This window comes from Microtus pennsylvanicus, chromosome 11 (genome assembly GCF_037038515.1).
Source record: "Microtus pennsylvanicus isolate mMicPen1 chromosome 11, mMicPen1.hap1, whole genome shotgun sequence".
NCBI classification, from domain to species: domain Eukaryota; kingdom Metazoa; phylum Chordata; class Mammalia; order Rodentia; family Cricetidae; genus Microtus; species Microtus pennsylvanicus.
The window spans coordinates 1,674,447-1,695,053 of NC_134589.1; the positions used below are offsets into that span (position 1 = coordinate 1,674,447).

The 20,607-nt window shown below is 57.3% G+C and overlaps 1 protein-coding gene across 4 annotated transcripts in view; it reads right to left on the reverse strand.

Moving 5' to 3' along the window:
* Nucleotides 1-6,243: 6,243 nt before the first annotated feature.
* The window catches only part of Bahcc1 (BAH domain and coiled-coil containing 1), a 56,470-nt gene continuing 42,106 nt past the window's right edge, over nucleotides 6,244-20,607 (reverse strand). For 2 of the 4 annotated variants that reach the window (XM_075989864.1, XM_075989865.1), the window contains 17 exons: nucleotides 19,595-19,797; nucleotides 19,347-19,483; nucleotides 18,719-18,847; nucleotides 16,098-16,212; nucleotides 14,951-15,243; nucleotides 14,121-14,299; nucleotides 13,739-14,040; nucleotides 13,460-13,567; nucleotides 13,218-13,368; nucleotides 13,021-13,135; nucleotides 12,845-12,920; nucleotides 12,609-12,717; nucleotides 11,924-12,043; nucleotides 11,599-11,775; nucleotides 10,284-11,452; nucleotides 9,044-9,280; nucleotides 6,244-8,865 (listed from right to left, as the gene is read on the reverse strand). In XM_075989864.1, coding sequence (XP_075845979.1) covers nucleotides 8,659-8,865; nucleotides 9,044-9,280; nucleotides 10,284-11,452; nucleotides 11,599-11,775; nucleotides 11,924-12,043; nucleotides 12,609-12,717; nucleotides 12,845-12,920; nucleotides 13,021-13,135; nucleotides 13,218-13,368; nucleotides 13,460-13,567; nucleotides 13,739-14,040; nucleotides 14,121-14,299; nucleotides 14,951-15,243; nucleotides 16,098-16,212; nucleotides 18,719-18,847; nucleotides 19,347-19,483; nucleotides 19,595-19,797 — 3,827 coding nt within the window. In that variant the 3' untranslated portion in view covers nucleotides 6,244-8,658. Of the gene's footprint in view, nucleotides 8,866-9,043; nucleotides 9,281-10,283; nucleotides 11,453-11,598; nucleotides 11,776-11,923; nucleotides 12,044-12,608; nucleotides 12,718-12,844; nucleotides 12,921-13,020; nucleotides 13,136-13,217; nucleotides 13,369-13,459; nucleotides 13,568-13,738; nucleotides 14,041-14,120; nucleotides 14,304-14,950; nucleotides 15,244-16,097; nucleotides 16,213-18,718; nucleotides 18,848-19,346; nucleotides 19,484-19,594; nucleotides 19,798-20,607 lie in introns of all 4 variants that reach the window. The other 2 variants (XM_075989866.1, XM_075989867.1) reach the window with 2 other exon arrangements.

The window sequence follows — 20,607 nt, forward strand, 5'->3', positions numbered from 1 at the left end:
TATTAGGTTAAATTCAAACTTCAGATAAAGAGTGAATCATTTTTAGCATAAGTATATACCAAATATTTCATGCAACATTTATGCTACAAAAATTTCCTCCTGGGGCTGGAGAGATGGCTCAGAGGTTAAGAGCACTGCCTGCTTTTCCAAAGGTCCTGAGTTCAATTCCCAGCAACCACATGGTGGCTCACAACCATCTGTAAAGGGGTCTGGTGCCCTCTTCTGGCCTGCAGGCATACACACAGACAGAATATTGTATACATAATAAATAAATATTTAAAAAAATTCCTCCTTCTAATTCAAATTAAATCCAAAGTTCTGAAATTTATTCAGCAACCTATCATAGAGTCATGTTTCTGCTAGAGTGACCACTGAGGGTTTATAAGGTCCCTTCATGACCATACCCAAGAAGCGCTAAGAGTGTTCTCTAGGGGAAAGCCCTGATTGGCTTGTCCTGGGTCAGATGCTCACCCTGAAGCCAATCACGACGACTGGGGGAGGTGGAAGTGCTGTAATTGGCCTACGCTGAGTCACGTGACTAGAGAGATACGTGGCAGTCTGCAGAACCAACTGAGAACAGGGAAGACTTCCCTGGAGACTGTAGACACTGAGTAGGCTCCCCACTGTTGCTGGACAGGTTTGGATCCTGGGCCTGAGGCTGGGGGGTTTTGACGGGCTCCAAACTTTGAAGTCCTGTGTGCTAGACGCCTCCTAGCAGACACCTCAGATCACCGTCATCTTTGAGGCACCCTTTCTGCCTCAAAGTGTGTACAGCCTAGCCTCAGGCTGCCTGGTGCCCTGGTCCTCGTCCGTCAGGGTCTCTTCCACATCCACCTCCAGTTCTCTGCATCGGCTCTTTTGTGTGGGTTGTCCAGCTCTCGTCTTGCAGGCACCCCCCAGACAGGAGACATGTCAGGCCTTTGGGGTACCCTAGGCCTAAGTGCTTAGGGTCAGAGAGGGCAGCTGGGGACATGGAGGGAGAAATGTTATTACCCAGCAAAGTGGAGTCTCCTCACTTCCCTGTTCACCTCAGCCCCGAGACTGCTTCTCCTAAATGGAGACAGATTTCCTGACAAGGGGCAAGATCATAAACTCCTTTGGAGGCTCCCAAATAAAAGTGGCTGTTTTAACTTTCCCTCCTCAGCAAACCAATTGTGAGGAGGATCTCTAGGCCATGTCACAACTTGGGGGGGGGGGGCTGCTTGGAAACGTGGGCTCCAAATGAGCCTAGGGAGGCTGGAAAGACAGACAGACAGTTCAGAAGGAAACAGGTCTGGATCACAGCCTAAGGTAGAGGAGGAGCCTTGTGCTTGGAGGCCTCTCTGATGGCCCAGGACACCATCACAGGGCTCTTTTGGTAGTATGGCTAGTCCTGAAGCAGGCTGGAGGCGTAGGCCACTTCTGGTTGCCATCGGGGCTGTGAATCCACGGAGGGACTGAATCGGAGGGCGGTGGTAATGTTATTTCTCACGTTTACAATCTGTGGATGTGTGTGCTGCCCGCCTTGGGGTGCCCCAGCAAGCAGACAGGAAAGCACCGCAGAGGGGACACTACAGCCGGAATGGCACGCGTGGAGGATCCCTGGTCACTCACAGGAGGCCACTTGCAGTGGGGCACGGAACCCGCAGGGTGGCTTTCCACTTCCTGCACCCTGCAAGCCCTCCTTGGACTTGACAGCTGCTGGGGTCTGCAGTTCCTCCAGCTCCAGGAAGGCCCTCCCCCAAGCCCTCAGGACTCCGGTGGCTTGTATGGAGGTCAAACGTGTCTGGAATGCAGAAATGGCAGTGTCCAAAGGACGATCCTTTGATACTGCCCCAAACTGCACTAGGATAGAGGCAAGACCCATTCCTCTTTCTGCACCGGCTGGGTGCTCCTAGGCTTCCTTTGGGTGGGAATGGGGGTCAGAGCCCCGGCAGAGGGGGTGGGATCTGCAGAAAGCCCCTCCCCCATAGCCCTGTCTGTAGCAGGAGGGCTTCTAGGGGCTTGATCCACTTCTCTATCTGAATCCCAAGCCGCGAGTCACCAATCTGGCTTCTGTTGTCACTGGAGTTGGTCCAGGCTCCTGGTGAAAAGGGTGTGTGGGTTCTCCAGAGCTGTCCAAGGGGCCAGCACCCCTCCATCCCTTCAGGGGTGTGGCCCTCAGGTAAATCTGATGGATACTCTCCTGACACTAGGCTTGTGGGGCTAAGGAGATTCAGGTTGAATGACCCAGTTGGGACCCTCCTCACTCCTGTACGCCTCTTCCTGCTGTCAACAGCTCCTGCATGCCTCTGCCTCAGCCTGCCCTGCTGTGGGGCCCTCCATGCTCCTGCCAAGTTTTTCTATGGGGTCCCCTACAAGTGCGGAGAGAGGCCCAGCTCAGATCTTTCGGGGTGGGTACGGCAGGTGGATGACACCTTTACACCCAGTACTGCTCTCTGAGCGGATGACTAGATACGGCGCCCTCGTGCCCTGCAGGAGCAACACAGGGTGACACCCCAAGATAACCCACTGCCACCTGGTCCCCAAGGAGCTGCTGGGGAGAGAGCGGCTAAGATCACCTCTCTAGATAGCAGGCAGAAACCTATTTTGCCTGCGTTATTGTCCAACTGAGGACTTGTTATGTCTCCGTGTCTGAGTCCCACCTGGAGGTGTTGAAATAGTGGACCTGGGAGTGTATTTTTCCTACACGGGAGCTGAGTTCTTGGGGACCCCTGGTAGGGACTGGGTTAGCCCCGCCCGCATGCTGGTTCTAAGCCCCCCCTTTTTTCTTTTTTGGTTTTACAAGACAGGGTTTCTCTAGCTTTGAAGCCTGTCCTGGAACTAGGTTTTGTAGACCAGGCTGGCCTCAAACTCACAGAGATCCGCCTGCCTCTGCCTCCTGAGAGCTGGGGTTAAAGGTGTGCGCCTCCACCACCTGGCTCCTGCGACCCTCCCCTAGTCTCAGCAGGCTGGGGACAATGTCTGTGGAAACGGTGAAGATTCTTAGGCGATACAAGAGTGAAACCAGACAACAGATGCTGCAGGTCCTGGGCTCCCGTCTCACTTGCTGGCCCTTTGCCTCGTCTGCCGCTCCCCAGAGGAGGCTGGAGGGCTGGGTCATGGCCTCTTGGTCCAGTCAGCCGTAGTCTGGTGCTCGGGGGACAGAGGACTGGATGTGTCTGCCTAGAGGGAAGTTCGTCGCTGCTTATGCTATTTTGAGCAGGTGGCCTGTGGAGACCCAAGGGGTGTGTGTCCAGGAGTGGCTCAGAAAGGGTAAGGCTGGGTCTGAGGGAGGTGAGGGAACAGCAAAGAGGAGAGGCTGAGATTCTCCATGGGGTCCTCTTACAGGCTTGGCTGCAGGGTAGCAGTGCTAAGTGCAGGGAACGACCCAGCCATTCTTCCGGCTGGTTACTGCAGGAGCTTCCTTAGCACACACGAGAGCCACGGCTGCCCCTCCTTACCTGTCTCTTGCCCCTTGATGCTTCAGACACAGCTCAGGGCTGTGACCCCACGGACTCCGAGCACCTCTCAAGGTTCAGCGCTGGTGAGGGCTCCCCTTTGCCCGGCCTAAGTGGTTTCAATGCCCCACCAGCCCCCGGCAACCTTGCCGGGGCTGAGGCCCAGCAATTAAAGCCCCCTCGTCTCCAATCGGTTCGTAGTATTAAAAACGAATTGCGATCGGCCAGGTTGTCATTTCTACCTGATAAAACATCACTTTTATTGATCTCACCCACCCAGTGCCGTCATTTATCTTGCTTCAGCATTTCACATAATGGCTCGTTTGTCTTGATCAAAGTGTAGTCGTGCATGTTTAACCCTTAGGGCCCCGCAGCCCGTGTCCTTCCCTGTCCATCCCCCGTCCTTCCCCGCCCTTGCACCGGGCCCTGTTCCGAGAGCAGCAGGTTCTGGAAGGCCAGGACCATAATGTCTGAGGCAAGGTCGGAGGAGGGAGCAGAGATAGCCGGGAGATGTAAAGCCACAATGGGAGCCTGCTCCAGCGTACCCATGTCCCACCATGTCGCCCATGTCCCTCTTGGAGCTCCTACGGGGAGGTCCTGAAACTGGGCACTGACTCAGGTATGATGAGGTCAGTAGCAGCCCGCCTCAAGCGTGCCCCACTTGTCGTGGTTTGTGAGCAGCATGCCTTAGTCCTGCCTTGAGCTCCCCCACACTAGGGCCTTTGTCTTGGTGCAGAATCGCTCTTGGAGCCTGGACTAGCCTGGCTCCTTTAACCCTGACCCAAGGCCACCAACGGACACATGTCTGTAGACTCCCGGTGCCTTGCTTGCCAGCAGGTCATTACAAGTTCCATCCTGCCATCCTCCTGCTCCAGCGCCCCACCTTCTGGCCACCGTCTTCCTTCTACTTGCTCTGCCCTTCCTGGGACCCCCTTCTCCAGGAAGCTGCTTAGATCAACTCAGGGACAACCAGAGGGGCTTGCTTCACCGGCCATGACCATCCATATCTGGAGCCTTGTGCAATCCCCAGCACTGTTCTGGGCTGGAAAGGACAGAACCCACCCTGTGGTGCTGTGAGGGAGTTAGCCTGGCCACCTGGCCCCAGTGCAGTTGTTGGGCAGCTGTCCCCAGTCTCTCCCGCCTGCCTGTCTGGGGTTCTGGAGATGTGGTGTCTTGGTGGCTGGCTGCTCAGCTGCTCCTTGCCATGCTTACTGCTTAGCACTGCTGGCTGCAGTGGAGCTGGCTAGAGAGAGGCGCAAGGCCTGCTGCCGGGGGGGTCTTGCCAGGCTTCATGGCAGATGTCACCGACACCCTCCAAGCTCTGGTCCCACCTATTTTCCTGCATCAGGGCTCCTGAGCAAAGCAAGCTTTTTATGCCCCCCCTTCTCTGGGGTCTGTGTGTTACTGGGATTAAACCCAAGGCCTGCACATACTAGGTAAACATTCTACCACCAAGCTACATTCCCCGTAAAATAGGCTTGAACAGGCAGAGGATGACATTGTTAAAATTTCTGTCGCTGGGGCTCCGGGAGCCATGCCGAGGCCCAGCCCCGCTGTGCCCAGCAAGAAGTCAAGCTCCTGCAGATGGTCATCTCAACTCCACAGAGGGTCCCTGAGCCTGGAGCCCAGTGCAGTGCTCCACAGATTCCAAGTTTCACTTCGTCTCAGACTCCACGTGGGCACTAGGCAGTGCCCGCTGAGCAGCTGGGAATGACAGGATACCTGTCCCAAAGGTGGTGATGACCTCGGATAATCTCAGGGCTGAGTCTACAGCCCCTCCCCCCCGGCGGGTCTGACAGCACCCCGGGCACCTAGCTCTATAGCCTTTACCTACCAGCTCTGGGTGGGACTTTAATGGGCTGAAGGGGGAATCTGGTAGCATGGTAGCAGGTACCTGCTGAAGCACACAGGCTTCCGTGAGAGGAGGGCCTCTAAGCAAAGTAGTTGAGTGGTGGGCAGGAAGGTGATAGCAGAGAGAGAGACTCATCAGTCAGGCAGGGCTCTGTGTGTGTGTGTGTGTGTGTGTGTGTGTGTGTGTGTGTGTGTGTGTGTGCATAACCAAGCTTTTATACATGAAGGTGCAAAGCTAAGGACCCAGCCCTACTTCCAGAACCAACCTTGCTGTTTCTCATCTGCCCTGCCCTGAGGTCCCATCTCAGGGTGTCCATAGTGAGTTACCAACCAGGGCCATCTTGCCTTGCCAGTGTTGGGCTTTCTTTGGGTCTGCAGCTCCCTGATTAGGGGATACCTGGTCCTCTCTCCTCCCACTCAGTCAACCTTCTGCTTAACAACTAGAACTTTTACTCCCTCCCTGCCAAGAGAAAGGGTCTTGCCATGTAATCCTGGCTGGCTTGGAACTTGCTATGGAGGACCGAGCGGCCTTCACACTCAGAGGCCCATCTGCCTCTGCCTCCCGAGCCACTGAGATTTAAAGGTGTGCACCGTCAGGCCCATCAGGATCTTTTTATTATTTTCTGCATAGCTGTCTGGGAGAGATACTTTGGCTGCACAAATCCATTCCGACTCCTGCTAAGGCTCACAGTATGGAGCTGTGTTTGTGGCCACCCTTCCCTGTTGCCTTGTGTTTGCGGGCTCCACCATGGCTATCTGATCTGGTAAAATTGGACAGGTGACCAACTTGTCACTCATTCACACCCGACTAACAAGTCCAGGCCCAGGATCAAGGGCCTATGACTTGGGGTGGTGTAGGGCGGTGTCTCTAAGCCTAAGGTCACCTAAACCATTCGAGTCCCTCAGTCTTCTCCCAACCCAGACAGGAACGACCACGTGACGCACATACAGGAGGCAGGCACAGTCACAATCTGGACTATCGAGCACCTGTACAATAGTTCATATATTTATTCTTAAGCAAGTTATCAATAAAAAATTTAATACTAAAATGCCTTTACATAGAGTTTGCTGTTCATAAAACCTTTGTGTTTTTTGTTTGTTTTGTATTTAGTGTTTACATTGAAAACAAAAATCCAACCAGTCTCTTACTTTACACATTTACAAGAATCCGCCACGGTTAGCCACAGTTGGGGAGGAGGGGGGTCACGCCATTAGCGTGTACCCACAGAAAGGAAGGGGGGGGATAAAGACAGAGAGGACAGCTCAGCAGAGGGAGAAAGAAACATCCAGAAGGCGGCCCACAGATCAGCCTTTCTGCTCTTGTGCCCCGGGTATGGGGCTCTGAGCAACGCCTTCCGAGCACCAGCCCTGGTGTCTGTTTCTTCGCTCACCGTCTTTCTGATTCCCTAACCGTGAGTAGGACCTTGGTGGCCATCTCTTCCAACGACCACCAGGAATGAAATATTGCACTCATGTGGAGGACAGAAAGCCTCAGGGTGGTGGGACAGCTGGGAATGGGGTCCCCCGAGAGGGCCCTTTGAGCGACGACTGAGAGAAATGAAGTCCCTGGAACAGGGACAGACACCTGGTGGGGCCTGAGCAAAGGAAGGGAGGCTGAAGGGTCCCAGTTAGGGCAGGCGCCCCTCAATACTCCTTGCTTCCTAGGAAGCACTGGCCTGGCGGGGCGTTGGGGAGCATGTATGCCACAAGGCATTTCTGAGGACAAAGGCCTTCGGTCCATGGATCTAGCCCGCTCTTCCCATAATGGGATAAGAAGGGCTGCTGGGGCCAGGATGTGGGCACAAGGGGCCAGAAGGGACTCTTGAGAGATATTCCATGCATGTGTCTGCTATGCTGTCTGTCCTGCTGAGTGACTATAGAAAGGTCCAGAAACCGTCACAGGGGGGTGGGGGGGTGGACAGAGGGGCCCCAAGGCCAGGGTCTGGGTTAGGAGAAAGGGAACCGGATGAGCCTCTTCCCCTTGGGTGAGCAGCACCTGCCGATATAATGTTCCTTTTTATGCCAGCACCTCTGGCCTGGCCTCACAACCATCCACACTTGAGGTTAGCCAGAGATGGGGGGGGGCAGGGAAAGTCTGGTGGGAAAAGGGGAGTCCCATTGGTGAAGAGGTACTCGTGAAAAACTGTGGACCAGCCCCAGGTGGGCCCCAACTTGGGGCCCAGAAGGGACCTGGCCCAGCTGCACCATTGTGGAAGCCCTGCTGCTCTGGGAGGGGGGCGGGGGGAGAGGCAATTGGTGCCCTGAAGGCTAAGGAAGGGGCTGAGAAGTGGTAGGGGTGGAGGGGGGCGAGGGGCCAACTACACCCTGCTTGAGTGAGGCCAGGCTTCTCTCCCTGCAACATACTGGCTGTGGAAACGGAAACCAGAGATAACTCGGAATATTCAGGAAAGGAAGCCTAAACATCCATTTTTCTTATTGATACTTCAAAATATTTGTTCATTTGTTTTGTTTCAAACAGAGGTAAGATATATATGGCTGCTGCCATACTCCTGGGCCGCAGAGCGGGGCCGGCCGATCCTGACTGTTTCCATCCTGTGGCTGCAACCCCTTTCCTTCCTGGGGACCACTATCACCACCCCACCCCAATACTTCCATGTGTGGGATGTACTGGAAGGAAATAACCGGAGTGTAATTTCCTTCACACAGTTGGCCCCCCATGTCGAGAGACCAGAGAGTATGACTGGGTCTCATGTGACCATCCATGGCCTTTGGCCTTTGCCCCCATCCCAGCAGCCTCTGCAGTCACAGATGCCCCTGTTGGAATTCAACTAGGCTGAGAACAGTGCATTTCCAAAGAAAACCCCAGGACAAAACCCTACACACACACACCCTGCACGCACCCTACACGCACGCACGCGCACACACATGTACACACCCTGCACGCACCCTACACGCACGCACGCGCACACACACATGCACCCTGCACGCCTGCGCACGCACACACGCACGTGTGCATGTGCATACACACACACCCTTGTCACGAAGGTGGGAAAAAAATCCTTTTCCATTTTTTCCCCATAAAACTTCCCTACAGAAATACAATATTTACATAGAGAAATAAATAGACAACACACCTGATTTCTGCTTTCCCTGGTGGGAGACAGTCGGAGGTACTAGGGAAATATGGCTTGGATTCTAATCTCTCGAGAACTGCGGTGCAAGGGCAGCCAGTCCCCGTGGGACCAGCCGGCCCTCCCCCTGGAGCAGCTAGGATGGGACCGGGGTCCAGCCTAGGAGCTCTCTCCAGAGAACCGCGAGGAGAAGCCTGATCCCGCCTTGGAGGATTGCATATTTGCTCAGACCAGCTCCTGGCTAGCTGACCTCTTGGCTGCAGCCATGGATGAGGGTGGGCGGAGGCAGAGGCAGCTCAGCACAGGATGGGCACGCCATCGGCTGTCACCAGGCGTCCAGTGGTAGGATCGTAGGTGCCCGCCAAGTAATAGAGGTCCTGCTGGTCCTGGTACTTGCGGCCCCGCATCATCTGCTCGTATTGCTCCCGCCCGACCACCTGGCACTTGTGGGAGATGGTCTGTACATCGTTCTCATCCTCGTGGCAGGACTGATACAGGGCGTTCTGCCGGGCAAGAGCACAGGGTTAGGGACGGTCCTAGCAGACACATCCCCACACCTGGGAAAGATTGTGGGTGTGGGGAAGTCACCAGGATGAGGCGATGCTGGCTGCTGATCTCACCACTAACCACCCTCTCTCCCAGAGGCCCTGTGCAGGGGTAGTGTGCCTGCCCGCACCTCACCTTCCCATCGCACTGCCGCTTCCCCAGCTTGGTCTCCTCGGGATGGTAGAACCATTTGACCTTCACCACCATGTTGCTGCCCCATGACTCCCACAAGCTCTCGATGCGGCCGATATAGGGCAGGTTGGGTCGTCCAGCCGACAGGAAGACCGCACAGTCCCCGATGCGCAGCGTCTCCTTGCCTCTGACAATGGCCTTGTAGAAGAGTTTCCTGGCCTTCCCCTTCATGCCTCGCCTCTGCAGGGCAGACCAGCAGAGCACAGCGGTGAGGAGGGACCCTCAAGGGAAGGTGGTGGCCGGGGAAACTGAGAGCAAGTGAGAGGAACAGATGGTGTGTCTTTATCTGTGCTGGCAGAAAACAGCCACACAGTGGAGAAGAGAAGGGACACGGCCATATAGTCCTTATGAGGAGGCTATGCTTGGATTCTCTGTGCATATTGGTCATGACAGAAAGACTAACAGACTCTAAAGACACACGGGATCTGAGGGCAGAGACACATATGAGAAGCTCAATATAGTTTGGTTTACAAGTGTAAAACAACAGCAACAACGACCCATAGACAGCTGAGCAAGGTGATACACGGTGTCTTTAACTCCAGCACTCAGGAGGGGGAAGCAGGCGGATCTCTGAGAGTTCCAGGCCAGCCAGGGGGCTACACAGAGAGACTCTGCCACAAACACACAACACTAACAGCCTACAGTCAGCACAGGTCCACCACAGACAGACACTGTAAAGAAAGCTGTCCGTGTGTCTGGGCGGTGGTGCGTTGCAGCCTTCCAAAGCTGGTTGTCTGAGCTGCAGCAAAGGCTCCTCAGGCAGCACTGCCAAGTGGCAGAGAGCACGGAGAGCAAGCACGCCGTACGCTCTGGCATCTGCATCACCACACAGGCAAGGCGATGGCTCTACCGTGCAAATCACGGCACTGGCTAGCGGGTTCATTGGGCTACCGGTGGGTTTTTGTTGTTGCCTGGGGGTTTCCAAATGGTTTGAGATTTTAAAAAGTATGTTTATGTACGTATCCCTCTGTGACTGGAGTTACGGGCAGTTGTGAGCTGCCCTGCGAGGATGCTGGGAACTGAACCCAGGTCCTCAGCAAGAGCAGTTTGTGCTCTTGGCCACTGAGTCACGCCTGGCCCCTGAATGGTTTATCTGAAAGTGAAGAATACCTATAGAAGAAGCGTTTGGGGTCTGAGGGAGCAAGAGGAGCCCACTTCTGCCTCAGGGAGAAAGGCCACCTACCTGTGTGGGGTTCCCCGACCACTTCCAGAGCTGACGGGCAGGCAGGAAGGCCGAGATCTTTGGCCGGTTTTCCACGGAGGGCAGCCGTTGCCTCCGAGAAAGCTCTTTGGCTTTGGAGAAGCTCAGGGCCTCCTTGCGCTTAAACTTGGATTTGACACCACTGGGGCCAGCGCCGGCGCCTGCACCAGTCACGCCGGCCCTGGACAGGAAGCAGCGCTGGGCATGGGCGTGGGGGCTGCTACCCTTGGAGCGCAGGGCTTCAGGTGGGGCCAGCAGGGCGGGGACGGGGCGGGTGAGACAGGTCTGTAGCAGCAGGGCAGGGTCCTCATCGTCTGAGCTGTAGGAGGAGTCCTCGTTATCCGAGGAGCAGAGGCTGGAGGTGGACATGGAGCCTGAGGAGGAGGATGTGGATGATCCCGATGACGAGGAGGACATGGAGAGGCGGGTGAGGAAGCGGGAGGGCACACCGGTGGCCAGCCCCGGCCCATCCTCATCCTCATCCGAGTAGGAGCTGGGGCAGTCACTGTCGCAGGGCAGCGGGTACTTGCGCAGAGCTAGTCCCATGGGCAGCGGGTGCACAGGCGCCCGCCCCTTCTTGTCCTTGCCCATGAGGGCTGGGTGTGCATAACCGGGGCTGGCTAGCGGCCTCCCCAGTTTGGGGCCAAAGTCCTTGTCGCCCATGAGCAGAGCCTTGCAGTTTTTGTTCTTGGGAGAGGTCACACCCTCATGGTCCAGCTTAACCAGGAACTCACTGCCCGTCCGCCGTCTCCCTGTCTTATCTGCTTCTGCCCGCTCAGCCTTCTTGGCCCGAAGCAGCTTGTGGGCTCCCCCTGGCAGGCCTGCCGCAGCCCCTCCAACAAAGGGTGTGTAGGAACTGGCCAGGCTGCTGAAGGAGTCAGCGCGGAAGCTGTTACCAAACACGGGTGTTGCCATACTGTGCACGGGAAACAGCGTCTCCCGGGCGCGCAGCTTCTTGGTGCTTCCGTTGAGCTGGAAGAGGTTCTGCAGCACCCCCGGCCCTTTGCCACCTGCGGCTGCTGCGGCCACTGCTTTCCGCTTGGTCTGGGCCACTGCTGACCAACTCAGCAGGGGGCTGCCCCTGCGGCCCAGGAAGTGGTCTGAGGCCCCCGTAGGGGACTTGGCACCTGAGGTTAGGAGGTCGACTTTGCCTGGGTGGGAAGGGAAATGCCAAGTAGAGTCAGAGGTACCCCCTGGGCCCACCCCGCTGTCTCCACTCAGCCCCCCCCCCCCCCGCCCCACACACCTCCCAGTGACCACACCCCCAGGGTCCCTCCCTTCCCAGCTCTGCAAATACCGGCTTTGTCTTTGCTGATGGACTTCTTCCCTGGGGTCTTGGAAGTTTCGGGGCCATCCTGCACTTTGGGAGACAGGCTGGGAGAAGGAGCTTCGCTGGGCTGGGGGGCCTCACTTGATGCTTTTTTGGTCCTCCGGCAGCTGCTGGACACCAGCAAGGCTGGAGAGGGTTCTGTACCTGTGGAGAGGACAGAAGGGGCTCATCACAGGCCTGCTGTGGGTGACTGCCCCCCTGTGCGGAACATAGGGAACGTTTCCAATGTTTAGAAGGGGCTTCAGGGAGCTGATGCAGGAAGGGAGCTCCCCGCCCTTAGGTAGATGCTCACACTGGATCTTGAAGTCTGGCGGCAGCAACCTGATGTTAGAGACAGCTATGTGGCCTCTGTCTCCGTCATCAAACTCTACCACCACGGAGTCCAGATCCTCCTCTTCGTCACTAGAAGCACCTGCAATAGCGCACCCCATGAGCATGTGGCCAGCCTGTCTAGCCAGAAGGCAGGGGAGGGCAGGGGCCAAGAAAGATGTCGGGATGCCTCTGCAACCCGACTACACCAGCCATCTGATAAACCAGCACCATCCCGCTGGCCACCTGGCATCAGAGCCACTGATCCCACCCCAGGCACACACAGCCTGCCGACACACAGACATCTCTCTGTAAGTCCTCCCAGGAGCATCCAGTGGACTCTTGCCCATTTGCAAATTCCCCTTTAGACCATGAGTCTTCCTGTCCTGAGTGCCCTACATGCCCTGCTTGCTCAGGTGTGATGGGAGATTTGGTGACCCAGGTCCTGGGATCCTGGGCCTGCTCTGATTAGCTGGATGTGGGAGTCCTCCCCCAGCCCTCACCTTCTCACGTTCTCAAGGCTACTGGTAAACTGGTGTCAGTGTGCACTTAGAGCAGACCCACGTCTGCCTTGCTCCAACCCCTAGGGGAAGCTGGACTGTGGAGGAGGGGGGCTCTAAAGCTCTCAGAGGGGCCCTGGCCCTAGTCCTGGCCTCAGCTGTGCTTACCTCGAACCACGTTGCCCGGATACAGGCACCGAGACTTCTGACTCCAGTAGGCACAGACCCGGGTACCAGGCGGAAGGTACCGACTGGACTGTGGCCGGACATCGAGGACCTGCAGGGAGCCGAGGAACAGTAGCCTGTGAACAGTGGGCTCTTGCACAGGGCTAAGGCCAGGCCAAGGTCCTCCTGGTGGCGGGAAAAGCTACCGGGCTTGATTCCCTGGCAGGGACCATCCTTACCGCCTCCTGCAGCAGCTGCTCCAGTGAGTAGATACGCTGCCGGTTGCCTCTCTCACCCTCGATGACGATGCTGTAGCTGCGGGCACCGCAGGGGCACATAAGACCCCTGCAGGAGTCTCCCTGACCCCACAGGTCACACCCAGCATGCATTCCTCCCACCCAGGCCCTGGCCTCACATATCGGGGGGCTGCAGAGTCCTGACGCTGCCCGCGTACAGCAGACTGTCCTCCTTAGGGATCAGTACAGGTAGTCCGTCCTGCAGGTCCTCCTTGTGGATGGTGCAGGACCGTGCTGCATGGGAGGACACCAGTGCTGGGCGTGGGGCCACCCACCACCCCTTCCCCAGGCACCCGGTATCCGTTAGCCTGCTTACCCAGGGCGGCGCTCTGCTCTGCACTTAGCTGGACCCCGGCCTCCTCCTCCTCCTCCTCTTCCTCATCCGAGAAGCTGCTGTCATTGTCAAACTCGAAGTCATCCTCCACAGTGAAACTCTCCAGCAGTCTGCTCACTGCTCGGCCCTGGCCCTAGGTGGGGCCACAGGGGTCAGGGGAGGAGGCAGGGAGGGGCTGAGCCCCCACTGCGCACCCCCCTCCCCCGGCCTGGGAGGGCTGCTACCTGCTTGCCGACCGTCTCTCTCTTCACCTTGGTCAGCTTCCTGCTCTTCCCCAGGATGGCCTTGGCGTTGCGGGCTGACAGGGCAAGGGACAAGGCCCCATTCTTCCGCTGCTCAAGAAGGGTGGGTAGAGGGACAGCGGTGAGGATTGGAATAGCTTCTCCAGGCAGCATGGGCGGGGACTCAGGGTTCAGGGTTGAGTGGGGAAGCGGGGAGGCTGCATTCGCGTCCTCTGGATGCCCACTGACTGCCCTGATGTCTACTTGGCCCCACAGGCCTACCCTCAGTACTGGCTGCAACATGGCGCTCTTGCGTGTGGCTCTCTTGAGGCGCTCACTGGCAAGCTTGCTGCCTTCCTCTCGGCAAGCAAAGGTCCGCGTGGGGCTGAAGAGGGCATCCCTGCCGGTGGCCGCCCCAGGCTCAGCACAAAGGCCACTTTTTGCCTTGCTCTTGGCTTTCTTCTTGCCTGGTGCACCTGGGGGCCGCCGACCTGGTGCCCGCTCCAGCTTGGGGCCCACCTTGCTTTTCACTGTCCGTCTCTTGATCTTGACCTCACCCTCGGGGCTGGATAGGCGGCAAGCCCCTGCGGGAGGGAGGGAAGTGGTCATTGGGACCCTAGTATATAGGACCCCGTTTCCCATTCTGCTCTGGTTTCTTGGTTACCTAGCAAACCCTGCCTCTCCTTTTTCTTCTTGGCCTTTTGGTTGGCTTCCATCTTGACCACGGAGGAAGGTGAGGGCCCCAGCACTGCCACACTGGCCCCTGGGTGCAGCACCAACCCAGGCTCCCTGGGAGCCGCCTCTGTCCCCAGGAGTGCCTGGCAGTCCTCACTGTCATAGCCGCTGCCTGGAGGACAGCAGAGAGGACTTGGTGACTGGGTGTGGAATTTGGCTATTTGGAGTGGACCTAGGAAGTATGGCCAACGAAGACACTATCATCCTCTGGGCTGCTCAGGGGTGGGGACAGGAACCTGGGGTACTGACCCCACCCTGGGAGTGTGTGGCAGGGCAAGGGAACAGGATTTTCTTTCTTGCAGCCCCACCTTGCAGAACTGGGTTCCCCTCTAGGGAGTCCCCCTCTTTCTGTATCTGCTGGCCCAGCTGGCCCCTCGCTTCCTGTCCCCAAAGCGGTAGTACTTCCCTTTGCCCTCCCTCAGTCTCCGACCCTGGAGGAGGAGCTGGGAGGGAGGAAGTGCCTGTTTTTCCAGGCTGTTTCTGGACTTGTCTGCTGGGGAAGGAAGAGATACCCCACCAACTCGCCGGATGCTGAGGGCAGAGGTGGGGAGGCTATTTTTAACGTGTTTCCAGGGTGTGTCCAGAGTTTCTTGCTGCCCTGAGTAGAGAACTTACAAGCCTTGGCCTGGAGACAAAGCCTCCTTCCTTCCCCAGCCTTTCTCAACAAGAAGTGGTCCCTGTGGTAGCCATGACCCCTGGACACCCCGCCTTCAGCCCCCGGGTGACCGTGGCCCAGGCTTCCGTCACTCACAAGCCAACTTGCCTGTCTCCTGTGCCACAGCCACTGCTGGCTGGGCTGGGAACTTGGGCATCCCCCTGCCACTGTCCCCTTCGGGGTGTGGATGCTGTGCTGTCCCTGACACTTGGACACTCTTGGCTCTAGAGAGCTTCTTCCGGATGCGCCCACCTGGGGCAGCCTCTTTGCGCTGGAAAGCACTGAGGCCCGCGGGCAGCCCCTTGCTCTTGACCCGTGGCTTCAGCTGGGCCACCCTGTGGGCCACGGAGGATGACAGCTCGGCCTGGCCACCGCTCCTCTTGCACCGCACCTTCTCCTGTGGAGGGGAGGAGAAGGCTGTGCACTCAGGCAGGGTCCCAGCCACAGCCCCTGGCCTGCGGCTTCCTCTGTCGCTGCAGGGGCCCAGAAAATAGCATTCCTGGGGACTTGCCCTGAAAAGGGCCCCTGAGGACATCTGGCCTGGGACGTAGGGCTGCTTACCGGAGCAAACACCATACCAACCCTCCCCCCATTCTACTTTGAGTGGTAGAACAGGGGAGGCTGAGAGCTAGAAAATTCCTGTCTGTCATGGTATACGCTGTTTGCTTTCGTGAAAAGGAAGGATAGAAGAATTCCTTAGGCAGAATGGCCAGGCAGCATCCTGCTTGTGCCTACAGCACTTAGGAGGCCGAGACGGGAATATAATTTACAAGTGAGGACAGCCTGATCTACAGAGCAAGTTCTATATAATCAAGTACGGAGACTAAAACCGCCATCGCCACCACCAAACAAAAATGAAAACAGCCTTCCGATGTGACAGACTAGGTAACACTGGGCCTAGGACCCTGGAGGGACAGAAAAGTAGAAGGACCCAGGATTTCACCCGGCGCTGCAGACACGGTGTTTTGAGTCAGGCACTCTGGCTGTGGATTTCCATCCTCACTACACTCCTATATACTTTTCTTCTACTGGAGTTGGGGGTGGGGGTGGTTCAGGGAACCAGTGACAAGCCACAGCGGCAAAGTTGTCACCAGTGTGGTGGGGGCAACAGCCCCCTGGTTACGACATCTGCGTATCCCTTTAATCAAGGAATCCGAAACTCGCCGAACCCTGGCTGGTTCGCCTGGGCTCATCGCCCAACATCTCACGCATGGTGCCCACCCGGGGTGAGGGTGGAGCCGGGAGACTCACCGAGGAGGCCGTCTGCAGGCCCGTGTAGGCACTCTTTTCCAGTTTGCTTCGCTTCCTTGTTGGCTCATCGCCTCGTAGCTCAGCACACAGCAGACTCAGGCTAGCGCGGACAGCCCTAGGAGGACGGCAATGGTGGGCACAGGGTGAGCCCAGCAGCAGGATCTGGGCATCAGCACCCTCCCTGTGGTATGTCCTGACGGGCAGCCCATGTGACCACCAACTCCTGGAGGTGGGGATAGGACATCTTTCCCGTCCCCCACTCATCTCCCTGCTGGGTTGGGATGCCCTTGCAGTGACAATCATAAGCCGGTGACCCAAGGCCCAGGCAGAGGGACTGGGGACTGGCAAAGCACCGGGTTCCTGGGATCTACCCCAGTACTTGTGAGCCAGGGCTGTGTCATTATCTAACCTCGGTGTTTCGGGTCTGTGGAGCTGGGGCAGGGGATGGCTCAAGTCTGGGTCGGGCCCTCGGGATACGGCTAACTGCTGGTACACACGGATAATCCCGGCGCTTAGGAGGCTGAAGCGAGCCGGTTAGAGGCCAGCCAGGAATACCTTAGGTAGAACTTGTCTTTGAAAAGAGGTGGGGGAGGGAGAAAAGGATGTGGGGACACAAACAGGGTCCACCCCCATCAGGGTAAGGACAAGAGGCAGAGGAAGGTGGGCTTCCTACTCCTGACCCTCAGTGGCCTTTGCTGGGGAGCCACATCCTTGATTCAGGACCCTATGAAGGAAGCTTGTCATCTCATTTTCCAGATGGGACCAGGGGAACTGGCTCGATTTTTGGGGTGTCAGTCAGTGCAAAGCTTCCGAGTCAGTCCCTTCCATCTGCGGAAGTTCCTGGTGGTCCTTGGTGCCCCTCCCGACTTATCCAGCTTTAATTGTCCCATGTCCCATGGTGAGCTATCTCCTCTAGGCTGGTAGATAGCTCAGGGGCCACTATGGTCACCCAGCTACTCGGGAAAACAGCAAGAGGGGTCGATCTGGCCTGCTCTCTCCACACCCCTCTATCCTCAGTCATGTGGGCACGCTTCTGTCTCCCCCACATCCCAGTGTGCTCAGCGTATGATTTCATTTCCTTCCTAGTACCCCCTTCCTATGAGGAAACCAGCTTGTCTGCCCGTGGCTGGGCAGGGGCTGGGGTTCAGCCTCTCCCACCTGTCAGCCCCTCAGCCCTCACAGGACAGAGGGAAACCGGTGGCAGATGGGGACTGAGGGCCTGGCCCGGCCCTGACCTCGTATGGCCAGCCGCTGCTCTCCACCTTCCTGTCCGGCAAGGAGGTTGGACTTCTGAAGGCAGGGGAGGCCAGGCAGGAAGTCCCTGCAGCTCTGGGAGCCTACTTGACCCCCAGCTTCCTGCCACCTTGCTTGGCCTCACACTTCCTGCATGGAGGAGGCCTACCCTGGGGCCCAAGGCCTGCTACCCAACTGGATTCTGGGACACTGCTTTAGAGTCCAGACAGGAGCTGGAGGTGGGGAGACCGCCAGGAAACCCACTCTTTGGAAAGAGACGGACCTGGCTGTGGATCCTTCTCAGCCTAAGGCTGCTGGATTCTCTGGGTCATAGGAGAACTTGGTTGCAAGGTGGTCACAGGTTAAACCTACTTGTTGGAACTTAGGACAGAGTCCAGCATGGGCAATGTAGCCAGAGCGGGTTAGGGCCAGAGAGGAAAAGTTTGGAGGTACATCCCTGTCCTCTAGCAGTGGACAATGCCCTCCACTGAACCTCAACCTCCAGTGGCCCTATCCTGACCAGCAGTCTCCAGGCTGTAGACTGATTCCCAAAGGAAGGCCCTCTGGGTCCCTGCCGGGTGACACCTGGGTAGGGCAACGGGACATCTCAGCGAGGCCCCCAGCCATATGGTGAATCCTCTCCAACGCCTGCAGCCCACACAAACTCCCCCGCCCCATAACCTTCTCTGCATTTGCTAATGTTTTGTGACATAAAGCCCTGAGATTAATTTTTTGCCTCTGTCTTAATTGAAGGAACCATTTAGTGCCGATTTAACTATTATTACCAAATCATCAGGATTGATGCAGAGCACACGCGAGCGCGCCAATCGTGTTTGGAGGAGCTCGGAGGATTTATGCAAATGGGCCTGCCGGGAGAGGCAATTTGTAGCCGAGAAGGACAATTATACCCGGCCCGGGAGTGCGCCAACGACTGCGCCGGGCGGGTAATGGATAATAACATCGCGCGGCAGCCGTGAGCAGCAGCGCAGCGTGACCAACGACTTTATACAGTGCAGATAAAGAGCCTTTTACGCAACGCCGCCTCGCACGCAAGGGGCCAGGGCTGGCTGGTGGCTTTGGTGGGGTGATGCCACAGCCTTAGCCATGGCCAGGTCCCCAAAGTTGGTGCAGCCAAGTCTAGGCTGTGGCTTCCCAGGAGGGGGCGCTGACGCTGACGGCCATGCAGGGAAGAGGAGGTCTGTGCTGGATGGTGCCAGTGCCCAGCAGAGTTCTCTATCTCTTGGACATTTGTCAAGGCCTCAGTTTTTTTGGGGGAACATACTAGGCCTTCAGACATTGAGTACAGGGAGTCAGCAATTCCTGCATCGTGACCCTCCACAGTGCCCAGGCTTGCCCCACAAACTCCCGCACCCATACTTCAGACTCACTTGGCTTTCTTGCCTTCGCTCCTGGCAAGCTGACCCCCAGGACGCAGAGTGGGCAGTGAGCTTGAATGTTTGCGTTTCCTTGGCCGGCCAGGCCCCCGTCGTGCAGGACTCCGGGAGCTCTCCTCTCTCCTGGGGGGGTCACAGAGGGTAATGTTAGAGACTTCCAAACACTCCACCCCCAGGCCTCTTGGAGAGTACTGCCCTGCAGAGGAATGTTGGGGGCGACAGTACTCTCCGTGTGGGTTTAAGGAAGGCTCAACAGGGTCCCTGCTGCTCAGAACCTGCGTAAGTAGACAGCACGCTCTCCTGCTCGACTTTGGGATCTAACTGCCCTGTGCACGTTGGTCAGGAGGTTCTCACTGCCCCTCATCCTAGTCTTCCCTCACACCCAGTCACTTTAGCCACCATGGCCCTTGCGCTGCCATCTTGTGGTTAAGCCTCTCTATGCTGCCCTCTGCTGAACAACTGGTGCTTCTCCCCTCAGCCTGGCTGCTTAGGTCTCGGGGGCACCATGGAGACTGCAGTCTCCAGGCTGTCCCAGCTGGGCCGCTGCCCACAGGTGGCCAACAAGGACTCCCCACATGCTGCGCTAGGGATCAAGGGTCCCGTCCCTGCCTGAGCGTCTTACTCGTGGTCATGCCTGCGCTGCAGGCGTGCCAGCTCCCGCTGCTTCTCCTTGTAGCGCCTCTGCAGCTCTGCCAGTTGCATGCGCACCTCTACTTCCTGTGTATCCAGCCGGTCGATGGCAGCCTTCAGGGGACATACCTGTGTGCAAGCGTTCAGGAACCTCAGGGTGGTGTGGGAGGCGGCCTAGGCATGCAGAGGAGTTCCCACCTGTTGCAGCACTGGGCAGTGTGTGTTAGCGTTCTCACTTACGGGCTTGGTTTTAGGGGTCCAGGTGTCCTTGCGTTGTAGGATCTGCATTCTAGGGGTGAGCCTGGGGCCTCTGTCTTGGTCAGCAGCTGGGGCCTGCAGTGAAGTGACCGAGCTGTCCAGACTAGCAGCCTCCACTAGGGACCACACTGTGGCCAGGGTGGCGAGGTGCTGCAGGTTGAAGGCCAGTACATCCTCATCCTCTGCTGAAGGGAGAGGGACGGGTCACACACTGTCCCTCTGAGAGGCTTTGGATGACAGCTCCCTTCCCGGCACAGTCCCAGCCTGGAGCTGCCCACGTTCCTCAGGATGTAAGGATCAAGGGTGGAGTCAAACCACAGGGAATGGTCAGCCTGCCTGCCAGGCTACAGCTGGGGAGATCCACCCTAGGCCACGGCACAGGGCAAGCAGGTTCACACAGGCCTGGCACAATGTCTACGAGCCTGCAAGTGTGCCCCCACTCTTTTGGACACTAGGAACTGAGCAGACCAAGGATGCAGAGGGTTCCACCATAAACCAAGCACAAAATCAGGCAGACCAAAGGTTCTCGAATCCCATGCAGCTGAGCTGTGTTCTAGAGCCCGAATGGCAGTCACATGCAGCTACCCACTACGGCAGGTTCATCCTATGGCCCATCCACCTCCTACCAGCATGTACACTGGGCAGCAGTGGTGGCTAACCACAGAAGGAAAACCTGGGGTGGGACAGGAGGGTTGGCTCGGTACTGGGTCAAGGGCTAAGCCAGCAAAGGGTAGCATGGATACAGGGAAGACACTTGAGACACAGATGCCATGAAGGACTAGGGATGACTGAGCCGATTCTACAAGGACATCTATGAAGGGTCGGAGAAGCAATCTAGGAGGAGCCCAGCGGGGTCTGAGTGGAAGACATGGAAACCTAGACACCCCAGAAGAGCAATGCCCCAGCCACCAGCCCCGTGGTAGCAGCATTCTGTTACTATGGTGACAACTGAGCCGGGACGACTTCAGGATGACTCTGAAAGCAGGGAAGTGTTT